General features: G+C 36.0%; 1 protein-coding gene across 1 annotated transcript in view; it reads right to left on the bottom strand.

Moving 5' to 3' along the window:
* Positions 1-537: 537 nt before the first annotated feature.
* GPR158 (G protein-coupled receptor 158) overlaps positions 538-15,356 on the bottom strand; it is a 390,742-nt gene continuing 375,923 nt past the window's right edge. Inside the window, exons 8-11 of the mRNA XM_074324946.2 lie at positions 14,896-15,034; positions 9,392-9,497; positions 5,701-5,847; positions 538-4,926 (exon numbers count right to left, since the gene is read on the bottom strand). Of these exons, the coding sequence (XP_074181047.2) occupies positions 3,457-4,926; positions 5,701-5,847; positions 9,392-9,497; positions 14,896-15,034 (1,862 nt within the window). The 3' untranslated portion in view covers positions 538-3,456. The remainder of the gene's footprint in view (positions 4,927-5,700; positions 5,848-9,391; positions 9,498-14,895; positions 15,035-15,356) is intronic.

Below are 15,356 nucleotides of genomic sequence, written 5' to 3'. Positions count from 1 at the left end.
GCTTTTCTAGCCTAATAGTCTTCCTCTTTCTTAACTGATGCCTCTGCAGAATCTCAGCTTGATGAACTGGTCTTTCTGTTAAGCCTTCCCTGAATCTATGACCTGGTCATGAGTCATGAGTCACTGGTGTGTTACCACAGCAGGGGCTGGATACTCTTATGGGCCTGAGTGCTATTGGCTCTCCTGTTCATCTAAAGATCATCATAACTGCTCAGCTGATTGCCTGGTATGTGTGTGGAGTAAATTTAAAAAGGTAGCTGAATTAGTTCCCATCGGGCTAGAGGTTCCTTAAAACAAAACCACTACTCTTAACAGGATTTGTTGGTTCCTTAAATCAAAAACACTAGTCCTAATAGGGTTTATTGGCTCCAAATCATTACCTGTATGTTTGAGGCCACATTTGGTTAATCGTGTATTCCTACAGCTAGGCAATAAGAGAATGTATGTGCATAAGTATGCCAAAGCCAGAGATATATGGGATTCCCTCAAAGTTGTTTGAGTGAAACAAATTCAATTCTCGACAGATAAATACATACATCACTTTCATATAAATATTTTTTATTGCAGAGAAGTTATAATTATTTACATGCTGCAACACGTCACAACATAAATTTACCAAATATTTCATGGTGGGATGCTGTAGATTTCAGATAATAGTTTCAGAAGAACGACAGATTAAGTGAAGAGACTTACAGCTTTATTGACTCTACAATTCTCAGTTGCTAAATGCTAGAAGTCAAAAGGCAGTGTTTTTTCAGTCCTACCTGTCATCACTTGCATGCAGAAACCTAGGAAGCAAATACAAGAGAACTGTCGAGTTTCAAATCCATATCGCCACCAAAGTTTACAATGGGCTGAGTTATAATTCATGTCGTAAAGCATTTAATTCTTGCATAAAATATACAGTTCTATTAAGATTGGTAGAAATCTACTTATTTATAAACCCTGGCTTAAAAACAAGGACAGGATGCAGCCCGCACATGCATCGAGAAGGACAACCTAGCAAATGTTTGTGACCGTCACAGTGTCTATTCACTTTCTTACTATCAATCTGGGAAAATAACCTCAAGAACTGTAAATTTAAACTTCTCTTGCTGATAAGTAATGGCAATAACACTCTAGGAAAGACCCTAGGCACTCTTACTGATTTATGCTGGTGGAGAAAAAATCTATGGACTAAGGTATAATTTGGCAAGTCTTCTTTAAGCCACATCTCTAGCAGGATTACCCTGAAGTGCAATAAAAAGTTATTGATGCTTGACTGCTTCGTTCTCAAAAAGTGAATAAAGTGCTGACAGATCTCAGACATAAATTAAACAAGTAGGTGCCTCTGGAAACTGGTATACAAATAGACCTTAAAGTTGCATTCCAAGGTTACCAAGTAGATAGGCCTTGATTGAAAAGGAAGGGAAGAAGGAAATAATTGAAGGAAACACACACAAAAATAGAATTTCTGTCTCTTCAAACCTACCCCACCAACCTGAGTAATGCACAAAGCAAGGAAATGGGGGAGGGGGATTTGTGCACAGCTTTGCAAAACGGTGAAGTGCTCACTTACTCCTGAATAAAAATTATTGAGACAATTTGATGATGACTAAGGAGTCTTAGTTTTTGCCTTCCACTGAGGATGACATTCGCTAAGAACAGCCCTTTATCCAGCTTCTGATTCCCTTTCTCATCTTTTATTCTCCTAGTATGTTCTTGCTGCTCATGAAAGGAAGAAGTCATTTAGGCTGGAATGTCCTGGTTAAAAAAGCCCTTGAGACTTCAGTGTTTAGCGTGAGAGAAAGGGAAGTCTGGGTTCTATTTTTATGTGATTCGTCTTTAAATAAAATGAGACTGAGCTTTGAAATGCAATCTCTTTGCATGATCACATCAGTAGGGCTAAGTCAGCAGATCAGGATTTTCATGCCAAACGATCACTGTGGAATGCAATACATCTTATAAAATATGCTTTTGGGGGCCGTTTTGCCTTGCAAATAAACCTTCGTGTTTTTAATTTTGAGCAAGGTGGCTCTGAATGGCAATTTGCAGGACTTGTGAGTTTTCCAGTGCTTAGGAGAAGGAAGAGGCCGTACCACCAGATAGGCCTGGAATAAATCAGGTTATAAATCTCTTTGGGTTTTGAGACCAGCAAGTTCTACCCCTAGCTGAAAAATGGATAAGAGTTTATGAGAATAAATAGTTTAAGGTCATTTAAAATATTATATATTCAGTATGCACAATAAAAATATATTCATCCAATGATCTTGATGCTATCATAATGTTTCTCTTTAAAAAAATAATCCCTTGAAAGTGCTATCAGGAGCTCCCTTTCTGTCTTTGTTTTGAAAGGCAAACTTCCTGGTTCTGCAGTACTGCTGTAATTCTCATGGCATTCCTAATATCTGCCCTTTCCCACGGTAATAGTAATGCACAGTATATTTCTCTCACTCTTAGCTTCTTCCTTACGAAATGCTGCTAAGTATGAAATACTGAAAGAGTTAAAAGGGAGGTTTCATTGGAATGAAGGCATTGTCTATCTCTGACTTCAAACAAACAATAGATAAGTTGTCCTTAACTTTTTGAGACATACGACTATGTAGGACCACTGATCTCCGATATTAATAAAGCTTCTGAGTCCTAAGAACGAGTGCAAAACAAGTAACTCAGCTTGTATAAAAAACCCTGATTGAGACAGTAGAACACATCATGATGTGAAATAATAATCCAAATTCACAATATATAAACCACAGCCCAAACTAAAAGATTTTACGATAACAGTATGACTTCCCAAGCCAGAGAAAGCTTACTGTACTTTGAGAATCAACTAAAGTTGATAGATAGCAGGTATTCTGTATGTTGCAATAGCAATTGAGTAGCTGCAGATTGCATAAATGTGTTGTGTCGCATAATATCAAAGTTATCTGCAAAAATTGTACAATCTGGAATGCTTGACTATGAGACACAACAAGGTACTGAAACATACAATTATAAGAAAATGAGAGCAATCATTAATATAAAAGGTATTTGGGATGCATTAAGTTAGCAGTGCCTTCAAGGTTAAATAGGTAAAGTAAGTTCTTTCCAGTTAGCGACTTTGAATTTCCATCATATTCATCTATCCCTTCTGTACAAATCTCGTACCTCTTCTGTGCCCTCTGGTTTGCCTTGTTTAGGATCTTCCAAGTCCCACAGGTAAATACTGATCATGGGCAGACATTGAGGGCTACTTCCTCTAAACATGCTGAAATGTAAAGGTTTTCCTAGTATTATCAGGGGAAGGACCTTCTCCGTGATGACGTCGCTCTACGCTCCTTAGTCTTCTTCTGCCCATGCCTTTCACATTTCCCCTGAGTGACAAATATTCCTTGGGAATTTTTGATCCTTACATCTTCTGTCTTATATTGAATTCAGGGTTTCTTTGTTCTCCTTTTCTTTCTGGGGATGCTACACTTTAAAAGTGTCCCAGGCCTCTTATTTCCGAGGCTCTGCTATCAGATTTGCACTTAAAACCAAAGAGGCAGGTAAAGCTACACTTCTTTCAGCGTTTGGTTCATCTGGGGTCTCAAACTCCCAAGGACACACCTCAACTCGTGATGTTAAAGGTTGCTGAAAGTTATTACTGGAGTGATAGGTGCCAGGCCCACTTTCCTTAGACGAAGATGTGTTTTTCTCCTGGTCTCCTAGTTGGGTGAGATTTTCATTCTCTACTTTGGATGCTACAGCTTTGGGGGGCAGTTCTTCATATTGCCCAGCACACACATTGGCTGCAGAATGCTCACTTCCATTCTCCTCTTTTGCTCTCCCTGGGGGAACCTGAGAAATCAAATGCTTCTCATTTTCAAAACGGGTCTGACCTTGGCTCTCCCAAGGGCAGACCACAGCCTTGTCTATGCTCTTCTGATTGGATTGCTGACATAATTCAGCTGCCTTGGGCTTGGGATGAGATGTCTCCTTTAAGGAAAAAGGTGGGTTTTTCTCCGTTTCAGAAGCCACAATAGACACATGCTTTTGAACTTTTGACTCTGAAGGCACAGGACCAGGGGTCAGGTCGTACATCTCCCAAGGGCACACTTCCCCTATGTCAAAGTTGTCCTTCGTCTGGGTGGTGCCAGGACTCATGTCAGACTTGGCAGTGGGGGGGTTGGCCCTCTGTGGCTTCATAATCCCCGATTTCTGAGGTTTTCTTGGCTCCTCCAAATGATTGGAGTTTTGGGGGGCACAATCTTTAGTCTCTGTGTTATCAGAATTTGAGTATTTTCTGTTTGTTGCTTTATCTTTTGGCAGAGGTTTCTGAGCTTTAGCACGTTCTTCCACACTTGACATTGGGGTTTTCCCAGCTAATCCAAGAGTCTTCTCCTTGGCACTTGCTATGACACTGAGAGACTTTTGTAACATGGATGTTCGTGGGTGCCCCGGCTTCTTCTCTGAGCTGAGGTTGTGAGCACTTGCGGACTTACACACCAGAGGCACAGACTCCGTGGACTCGGACTCGCTGTTTTCTTTCAGCGCTTGTGTCAGCTTTTTACCTGACAGAGACTCCAGTGTGGAATTTTCTGTGGCCTCCTCTTCTTGGCTTTCGGTGGGTAAGCTATTGGACTCTTCCGTTTGCTCTCTCACATGATCGTAAGTGCTGTGGGATTTCTTCAGGGAGAAGACTCGGTTTTTCAGGGACTCCTCCTTGGGTTTCCCAGTGTTACCTGAAGACTCTTGTGGGTTCTTCCTGACGAGGGCAGTGCTTTTGGCCACAGTGTGGTCTGTGACGTCCTTGTCCTCTTTGGAACACTGCCTGCTGACCGTCTCTGGGATCTCGGTTATACGCCTCATGATTGAACGGCCTAAGCCCTTCTTCGAGCACCGCTTTTTCTGGAGGTGGGGGTTATTTGTGATCATTTTCTTCCTTTTATATATTTCCAACTGGGCATAGAGTTTCTTCAGCTCATCCTGGCAGAACAAGAGAAAATTCACCCAGGTGTGGAACTTAGTGTTTCAGCCAGATAATCTCCCTGAAGGTAATTTGAATTCAAGAAGCTTGAGCTCTTTAGGGAAATTGTTCTACAGCGCTTCCTAACATCTCTACTCATCAACTCTCTCCTTATGCTTCCTTTCTGATTACTCTGGGTTTTGTTTCACACAGACTTGGAACTTTCAGCCATGAACCCATGCATTCTAGCCTTGCTTAATGGAGCAAGAACTTTGAACTTGAGAGTTGTGTGGGCCAGACTGCGCCTGGACCATAACCAAACACAGAATATGGTCTATTGGTAAACCATATCCCTGGAACAATATTGGAAGCATCATGTAACCATTTATAAAGTTACACTTAATGTTAGATTAGGTTTAGGGGACATCAAATACTAAAAGCATCTTCTTCCTCCAAGTGCTGACATGTTGCCACAGATTATTTTAAATAATCCAGGCTCTTTGCTCACAGATCTATCCTACCTTCCCATCATAACCCATGTTATGGAACATGTAGAGCAAGCTCATCACTCTGACTACCAGCAAGTCCATTGAGACTATCAAGACTGGCCTGTTCATCTTAATTTATATCATGATTATACATTTTAGAACTGGATTAACTCTTGAGTTCTGACACAAACACACATTCTCTCTCTCCTTTTCTTTGTAACACACATATGCACAGATGTGAGCACACACGCTTGCCTGTATAAATGGCTCTGGTCTGAAATAGGAAAGAAGAAATACTGGTATTACCCGGATGTCCTCTGGATCTAAGCTGTGCTCACTCCAGGCTGAGTTGATACTGCTGTTCAGGTAGGATCCAGACCGGCCCATGTCTAGCTCATCTTCATATGCTTCTGTAGCAATGTCGTCTCGTGGGTTATTGCTTGACTGTGAAAACTGAAACAGATATTCAGTATGAGCTCTAGATATTACCCACAATAAGACATTGCACAATGTCTAAAGGTTCTAATATTAATATCATTTCTTCAGCTTAGATGAATTCATTCACTGAACTTCTTATAAAAGTTTGCTGCTATATTTAAGTTTTGCTTTCCATCTTACACATTCATGAGGTATTTTGTTCCCTCTTTGACTCCTATTTTCACCCTTGTCTTTTCTCTGGGCTCTCTGTGTTAACTTCTATTATTTCTCTTCCATGATATTTGCATTTTAAAAATGGAAATAAGTATAAGAATCCAAAGAAATGTTCTCTAAGAGTAGCAATTTATATCTATTGGCAGCTAGATGGGAATATTTTTTTGAGCAGTGAGGTCTAGCACATGTTTGTCATTTTGCTTCCCTTAGGGGAGGCTGTATTTTATTCCTGGGCACAGTTAACTCTGATCACAGGAACGTGATTTTCAGTCTACTACACATAGCTTTAAAAATGTCTACTTTCAAAAGATAAAGGGATTAAGAAGTAAAAAATGGCAGTTATAAAAACAGTTACAGGGACATAAAGTACAGCATAGAGAATATAGTCAATAATATTGCAATGACTACATATGGTATTAGGGAGGTCCTAGACTTATTGGGGTGATTCTTTCGTAAGTTATATATATATATATATATATATATATATATATATATATATATATATATTATATACCTGAAACTAACATAATATTATGTCAATTGTACTTGCAAAAAAATTAAAAAAAAATTATATATATATATATATATATATATATATAAAACATCTACTTTCAAGACTCAGGAGACAAGAAATCTGAATTCCAGCCCCAACAGTGTTGACAGGGAGATAGATCCTAAACAAGTCATGGGACCTCTCTGGAGCATGGTGCCTCCTACCTCAAAGAGCTGTGGGCTCGATGGTATCTAAGTTTAACCGTCAAAGATTCAATGAAATTACAGGGTTTTTTTCTCTTCAACTCATTATTCTTAGTTCCCCCTTCTTCACATTTTGACATATTTTTATTGTTTTCATGTGGCATTTTAATGCTTTTCCAGTTTCATGTGCTCTTGCTATCTCTGCTCTTCAAAAGGAGAAGGGAGGAAGAGTGAATTGGGTAAGTGGTGGAGAGCAGGGAGAATCCAAATAACCCAGCCACCCTTCACACAATCTGTAAACCAAGTCATTGTCCTACGAAAATTGAGAGAACAGTTTAGAGAACATGGGTTCTCTTTTCCCAGCTTGTCATCAGATCAAATATTCCTTTACCAAATTAACAGATCACTGTTTGATGGTAGCGATTTTTTGATGTCAATGTTCGTTAAAATGTTCAGGTAGGCAGGTGAACATAAACATGAGATAACGTGAAGTGGTAATTCTCTATTTAAGTAACACTGAATGTTTTGTATTTGGGACTGGCTGAGAAACCACAGAAACTGATGAATCTTTCTTTCCCTGTTCCACTTATGTGTGTGTTTTCAACATGTGCCATTAGCTTATGGCCATAAAGATGAAAACATCTCACATGCTGCTAGTTAAACCACTTGGAGCTTATTTATAAGAATGGAGTTGTTTTCTTGAGCAAAATCTTAGAGATTATCATGAGTTTAAGAAACAGTTATTTGTCATATATTGTCCATTTCCTGCTTTATTATTTTCCTTCATGCTTATCTCTATCTAAAATACCATTTTACATATTTATCTTATTTATCTTTTCTGTTTCCCCATCCTCTCCTCCAGAATATAAGCACCACAAGAGAACAGATTTTTATCTGTTCATTACTTTTACTCCAGGATCTAGAACAGTGCTTAGCAAAGCCCCTCCCTCAGCATTTTCTTTATCTGTTACTGAGATATAATTCACATACCATAAAATTCTCAATTCTAAATTGTTCAATTCCATGCCTTTTAGTATATTCAAAAAGTTAAATTACACAATATTTTTATCACCGCAAAAAGAAACTTTGAACTCATTCAGCAGTCACTTCCGTTTCCCCTCCCCCAGCCCATGACAACCACTAACCTGCCTTCTGTCTCTACAGAGTTGCTTATTCTAGACTTTTCACCTAAATGTGTCTGGCTTCTTTCACTTGGCATAACGTTTTCAAGTTTTGTACAAGTTGTAGCACGTATCAATGCTTCATTCCTTTTCATTAATAAATAATATTCCATTGTATGGCTAGACCACATTTTATTTATACATTTATCAGTTGATGGACATTTGGGTCATTTCCACTTTTTGAATAGTGGTGCTATGAACGTTGAAGTACAATGAACATATGTTTTCAATTTTCTTTGGAGTTCTATAACAATTTATTGAATGAATGAGTAGTCTGAGTACGTATATATCTAATAAAAGTGTTATTATATTATGCAAGTGTAACAAGGTTAAGATAAATTGCAGTAACAGAGTAATCCATGGAAATTGTGTCTATTTGGTGTAACTCAAGTAAGGAAGAAAAATAGGAATTTGGCCTATTTGGCCTTTTTAATCATTTGACCTTTTCAATCAGGCTGAATTTCGATGTTTTGGTTAATTCTGAAAAGTGAAGTAAAGCCTGGGGTGAAACACAAGAAATCACAGTTCTTGTTTCAGCCGTGTTAATGTTAGATTGCATGGCACCGATAAAGACTGATCACTTCGTAAGGTATATAAATGTCTAGTCACTGCATTGTACACCTGAAACAAATATAATATTGTATGTCAACTGTAATGGAAAAATAAACTCAAAATACATTCAAAAATAAATTCTTTTTCAAATAAATTGAAAAAGAAAAAAGATATATAATGTTCTAATATTTTGTTGTTCTATGTGTAAAAGGAAAACAATGATAATGCCATAGTTTGTATAATCTGTTTTTCCCCAAAACTCTGATATTACTGCATTCCAAGCAGCCTTATTGCTATCATGTCATAGATGAGGAAACTGAAACTCAGAGAGATGCAGTCTTGGCTAATATCATATTGTACAGCTAGTTTGTGGTACAGCATGAGTGTATAATCCTTGTATCTGAGTCCTGGGCCATTTCCCCGCACTACATTATGCTGCCTATGTAAATCTTTGTCAGAATCTACCATTATTAAGCAAGACTTCTATCCACAATATTATAATTATTTATTTCTATTTAAATAAAAAGTCTCTAAATGTTTAAAACACAATATTTCTCTGAATATGAATAAAAAACCACAGAATTCTTAGAATAGGATAATTCTCTTTAAAAACAATGTTGATTTTACAATGAAAGCCACCTTGAATCCACAATAATTAAAACACAACTGGATCTCAAAACAGATGATGGGCTTTGAGCAAGTTAAGCCGCTTAATAATCATGTGAGATGTTTAATAAATTCCAAAAGGAAACAGACACCTAGTTTCCTGAGGAGGGAGCTTTAAAAACATTTTAGATGTCAAGCAAATCTCCACACCTCCCTTTGCCTATATTGCCAGATATTTTTTAAAGGAGAAATAACTCAGTGCTCATTTAAAATAACTGTCTTGCAAGATAAAAGTAATGTTAGAGGAATACCTTTGGAATCAAAAGCAACCCAATGGTGACTGTCACCGTCAAATGAGTATGTGCAAAATACAGCATTAACATCCAATCAGACTGAAGCCTTGAGGCAAGAACAAATCTGAAATGAGAATTCACCAAGTTAGCAATCTAACAAGATCTCTACTTGAAACACTGGATACTTGGAAATTCTTTACCTCAGTGTACGAAAAAAAAGAAAGAAAGAGAGAGGGAGTGGAAGGGAGGAAAGGAGAGAGGGAGGAAAGAAGGAAAAAGGAAGGAAGGAAGGAAGGAAGGAAGGAAGGAAGGAAGGAAGGAAGGAAGGAAGGAAGGAAAGAAAGAAGGAAAGAAAGAAGGAAGGAAGGAAAGAATTGTATTGCTATTTCTATAACATACATTTTCACCAGGGAAGATAAGGGTCTAAGTAATGCTAATTGGATACATAAAATATGAACTCTTTATAATTTATTAGTTTAAATTATCAAGTTAGAAAGACAGCATATACATGTATAATGTGCTAAACGTTTCCTCAGATTCTTATTTTGTACCTAACTTGAATCTGCAAAGCAAAAGTAGTGAACATATATGAATTCAAAAGAAGAGCTGTTGCAAACTGCTGGTTTCAGGCAAATTTGGGTTATAAGACATATCCAAACAACTCTTGACTCTAATATTCTTCATTTAAAAAAAATTAGTTAGAATTAAGAAAGAAAAGAGTGGGTAATTATCTGTCTTTGTGAATGATCCCAGAGGTTTAAATGGTAAATAATGTAAGGAACAAAATAAATACAGTAATGGTTTGTAAAATGCATCTTTTAAAATAAAAATTTTAGTTGCTATAAAGCATCAAGTTGTTTTAAAATAATTTAACACGTAATATTTAAGATATTATTTTATTGAGGAATTTATAAAGCTGTGTTCCAGGATATCCCTGCAAGAAAAATGTGTAGGAATAATTCAGTACTGATATCTACTCTGGTAATTTTGAAATATTTTCATAAATCAATACGTATATGTACAAACTAAAACTCATATTCTAAGGACTCATCCTCATGCCAGAAACCACCTTTTGCTTTTATTAAGGTCATTTTGCAATGATGTCCTTTAAAATTTTTCCATATATTGCTATCCATGAAAGCTATATATGAGATTTCAATGCTTTTGAAATTAACATTTTGTTTCAATAATATACATCATCAAATTAGAAAAGCTAATATCCTAGGGAAAAGCTCATGATATAATCATAAAACAAACATACATGAATCTAAAAATAGAAGGAACTAATTTTTATATCTGCACTATACCATATTGGTGACAATTTTATTAAGTGAATTAATATTATAAATATTTGATACAAAATTTTCTTCAAGGGGTTTGTTTCTTCCTCATTTTCATCTCCATGTTGCCCCCTGTTTAACCCCTCCCCCTAAAAAAAAACAAAAAAAATCAAGCTAAAATGGAAGCTCAAGAGTGATCCAAAATGGAGAGTTATTTCTCCCTGTGTCTGGAGACATAAACAAAATAGGCTCATAACATACATAGAAGTGCAAAATGCTCATGGTAGTTCACATATACCCATAAATGATTTTCTGAATTACCATCTTCTCTAACTCCTTTATGAGCAAAGTGGCCTTATACCTGCCTTGAATATGATTAAGTACTCATTTTGTTTGGGGATAAGATAGTCTGTAGAAGTGAGATTTTTTTAAGCACTAAAATAGAATCGTCACATTAAGAAGCAAGTTATAGTGTCTGAGGCATAGTATTGAGGCATAGAGACAATAAATGTGCCCCAGAAATATAATAAATCCCAACTTGCTGAGGCCATTGTCAGTACTGGAACAGACAGTTCAATTGCAGGAGATGGATTTACAGTCTAAAAGTACCCTCATGTCCTGGGAATCTTATCTCAAATGCAGGACACCTGACCTTTAATTAGCCTGACAACATCCTGAAGGAAGAATGGTTACATATATTTTAAATTAAAATGATGGATCTTCCAAAAAATAATTTTGACATATACTGACATCAATTAGTCTTACATTAACCAACTTTTAATTACTGCCAGGGTTTTCTGGTTGTAGGGCTGACTGGAAATATCTTAAGAAAAAATTGGGGTTTGCAGTAGTTTTAAAGCTTCATTTTTCAAAAAGAGTATTTCAACTTTTAAAAAATAGGTCGAAAAGTCAGGGGCACAGAAATAGTTGAAGATTGAGGTTAAGAATAACAGCAAACTTTTAAATAATCTTGTAGTTTCTCAAAGATTTGTTTTATGCTTAGTATTGAAAATAAGTAAAGGTTTAGAACAGACTGGGCAAAATGCCCTGTGCATTATTTACCCTTCTAGACTTACTCCTTGCAATTTATTGATAGAGAATATCTTTGCTGATGTCAGAAGCCTTATTTAAATTATGTAATTGCAGGAAAAAAATTACCAAGATGGAGCCCACTGATTTAATATATTATGTTATCATTTCTTATTCTTGGACTTGATCAATATTAGAACCAAGCATATATGAATTCAATCCATGTGTAAATAAGAAATTGTGTATACTTGACTTAATTATTGCTGCCTATTTATTACTTGCTCTGTCTCTGAACTATTACTCTGACTATTACTATTACTGTCTCTGAAGCCAAAATGCTAAAGTCTAATCAAGTTCTGGTCGTATGTAAAAAGTTAAGCCAGATTTGGAATTTTAAAATGTAGGACTTCCCATTAGATTTGTTTGGGCTTGCCTAAGAAAATACCAAAGCTTACCAAGGCTGGTCACTCTGCTACCATTGGAAATCCTCCCTGCTCAAAACTGATAGGGGAACACATAGCTGTTTAGAAGAAAACTGATCTTGTTAGGATGCTATGTGCAGTCAACACCAAATCTATTAAGTTCAACATGAACAATTAGGTCAGAGCTGTCTCCATGAAGTCAGCTCACTGTTTATATGATTCTTCTTGCTGGGCTAATAGGTTGTTTGGGATTCTATAGGAAAGAAAGATTTAAGCAAAGTACGAAAGCTGTTTTCAATGAGTATTTAATATTCAAAATTTTGTTGTTCCCTAACACCTTGGCCCAATATTAAAACAGTATTTTCTGAAGTGTGACTGCTTTTGCCAGATGTTAATTGAGGGTTGGGGGAATTCCATGGTCAATTAAGTTTGGAAAAAAGCTGGTTAAACAAAGTTAAATACATTTCCTATTGCAGGACTTCTTAGTATGCTAGTTTGCATTGTGACATTCCTAAAAGGGAGCTGTCAAATGCAATGTATCATACATATACACACACATATAAAAACTTCTAAAAGTGATATAGCAATATGTTAACAGTGTTTATTTTTGACTGGTTGGATGAGGGAGTTTATTTTTTCTTTATCATTCTATGACATTTCTCTAATGACCATCGATTGCCTTATTAAGAATTTTTTTTAAAGTTCATTAGAAAATAATTTACCTCACCTAACTCTGAAAGGATGTGAGTCACTTGAGAGTTTCAAATCCACTGAAAAAAACACTGAATGATGAAAACTGAACATGGTAAATCAAGGAAGAAAAGGATATAGATCAATTTAGGTAACTGCTTGGAACAGATTTAATTTCTTGGGCAATTAATTTGGTTCTAAGAAAATATAGCAGGTAATTGTAGGGCAAAAGTGGGAAACCCTTTGCATGGAGTCACATTGTGACAAAAGAAGACATTTACACTCATCTGTAATAAGCCTTCTTGAATGATTATAACTCTTTAGTTGGTTTGTTACTATAGCATTATAAATTGTTCTAGAGAAGCATGTTTGTTAGATCTTGAAACATACGTGTTTGATATTCTGGAAACACACAACCAAAATGCAGCTTCTCTTGGGAGATGGTTTGGGAGAAAAGTAAAGGCTGTGGAGTGCTGGTACCACGATATTTTAGTGCTCACTACATTTTGGACCACGGGTACCAGCTCTCAGATCCTTGAACACCAGTCTGAGTAGAACTAGAAAGCATTCTCAGCCTACTTATAATTTCATATTTTGCTTCTCAACTTTCCTCCCTCTTCTCCCCTCTTTCTCTCTCCTCTTTCTCTCTCCTCTCTCTCGTGAGAGGGCAAGACAAAGCAAGGAGGCAAACTCCCTTGATTCCTGGCCTTTTGATGGAGTTTCCAAGCTCAGATCATAAATACTTCTTTTTCTTACTAAAAGTTTAAAAAGTGCAAGTTATGCCTATGGCCCAACTGCTCTCTGCATCTTCTCTTTCTAGAAGGGCAAGATATCATTTAATGATTATTTACTAAAGTGAAAGGTGATAATTATCCTGCAAAAGTTCCACAGATCCACAACCTCCCACCCTGACTCCCACTATAATTAATATCCACCTTTCCACTGAGGGCAAAGAAAAACATTCAGAATTTCTCATTACATTCCTAATTGTCCTAACTTTTAGTATTATGTCAAGCAATTGAATGGCATGTTTTTGTTGACTTTAAAATTATAGTATTCCTTTTGTTATTACTGTTCTCACTGAAGTTTTCATTTCATTTTCAAATATGAATCAGGTGAAAATTCCCAGCAGATAAATCATACATATTTCATTGTTTTCACTTATCATAAGCCACTTCCTTCCTCCTTTGTACCCATTTACTAGAGAAATACATGTGATATCAAAAAATGGCAGGCCAGGCCATAACTTCTTACCACTGAAAGTTATTGCTTAACTGTGAGGATGACAAAACCTCATTGCACAGAAACATCAGTCATATCAGCTTGAAGTGTGTTTTTGGTTTCAGATTCAGCAGAATTGACACACACATATGTTGTCTGAGTAAAATTTTAAAAGTATAAAGCAGCACATTAAACATGAATGAAAACAGACAATTTATCTACTACTTCTACTTTATAATGTACGTATGTATTGCTTTATATCTTCAGAACAAAAAGCATTTCATATCATAAACAATATCCAACAACATTCCCATATGTACAGTTAATGTACATAATACAATAACTGTACATTAACCTTCAAAATAAATGAAGGCAATAAATAACACATCAATAAATAAGAACAGCAGAGTTAAAACAAAAAACTATATTCATTTGTGATTTCTGGGACAAATTAATCAACTTATAAAACAGCATCCTTCCTAAATCTTTCCATTATGCATCTCTTCCAATTCTGCTATTTAATGCTGCAACCGTCGGATATATCCAAATGAATATTTTCATCTGCTGACTGTGAATGGAAACATCCAGAAAGGGAGTTTAGGAAAGTAGATGTACATTTTTCTATATTTTTTGTGTTTTTCAAGAATGAATAATAATAGGAAATTTTTATACATAAAAATGTCATTTATATACAAAGCAGCTCAAATTGTTATTATTAAATGCATAAAATACTTGAAATATCAACTTTTGGTTTTTGTGGATTTCTGACACATTTTGAAAAAAAAACTTGAAAATCAATGAATGCAGCAAAAGCATTAAATTAAACTGCAACACAGCAGAAAAATAAGACAGTTATTTACTAGCGCTGCAGATTACTTGCCTAATTGTATGGAATATAGCAGAGATAATCAGCTCATTGTGAACTGCGACAGCCATGTAGCGTGGCTCATGAAATGCTGATGGGACTGTCCGCACTGCATAGCAGAGATAAACACCCCACAAGAGGAATAAAAATTCAGCTGTGTGAACAAAAACAAACAAACAACTTTCCATTAGTTTTATAGGTGAAGAAAAAGTAAAATTTAAGTTCTTTAGCATCACTTTGTGTCTATTATAGAAACATAAATTTAGTTAGAAATAGATGCATGTAAAATATTCACATATGAATATATATGCCATGCATTTAGTTTTAAATTTTATTCAGTATACAGAAGACTTTTTCAAAGGTATGTTTCATTTTATTATTTTTTTAAACAGTGTTTGGTATCTGAGACTTTGGTGTTTCTTTGCTGATACCTGGCTTTTTCCTAAAACAAATGTAAAATAATTTTCCACATCGCC

This window comes from Rhinolophus sinicus, chromosome 1 (genome assembly GCF_057876585.1).
Source record: "Rhinolophus sinicus isolate RSI-liver-muscle chromosome 1, RSI-T2T, whole genome shotgun sequence".
Lineage (NCBI taxonomy): Eukaryota > Metazoa > Chordata > Mammalia > Chiroptera > Rhinolophidae > Rhinolophus > Rhinolophus sinicus.
The sequence above is the reverse complement of the archived record's forward strand: the minus strand, read 5'-3'. Positions and strand labels throughout refer to the sequence as shown.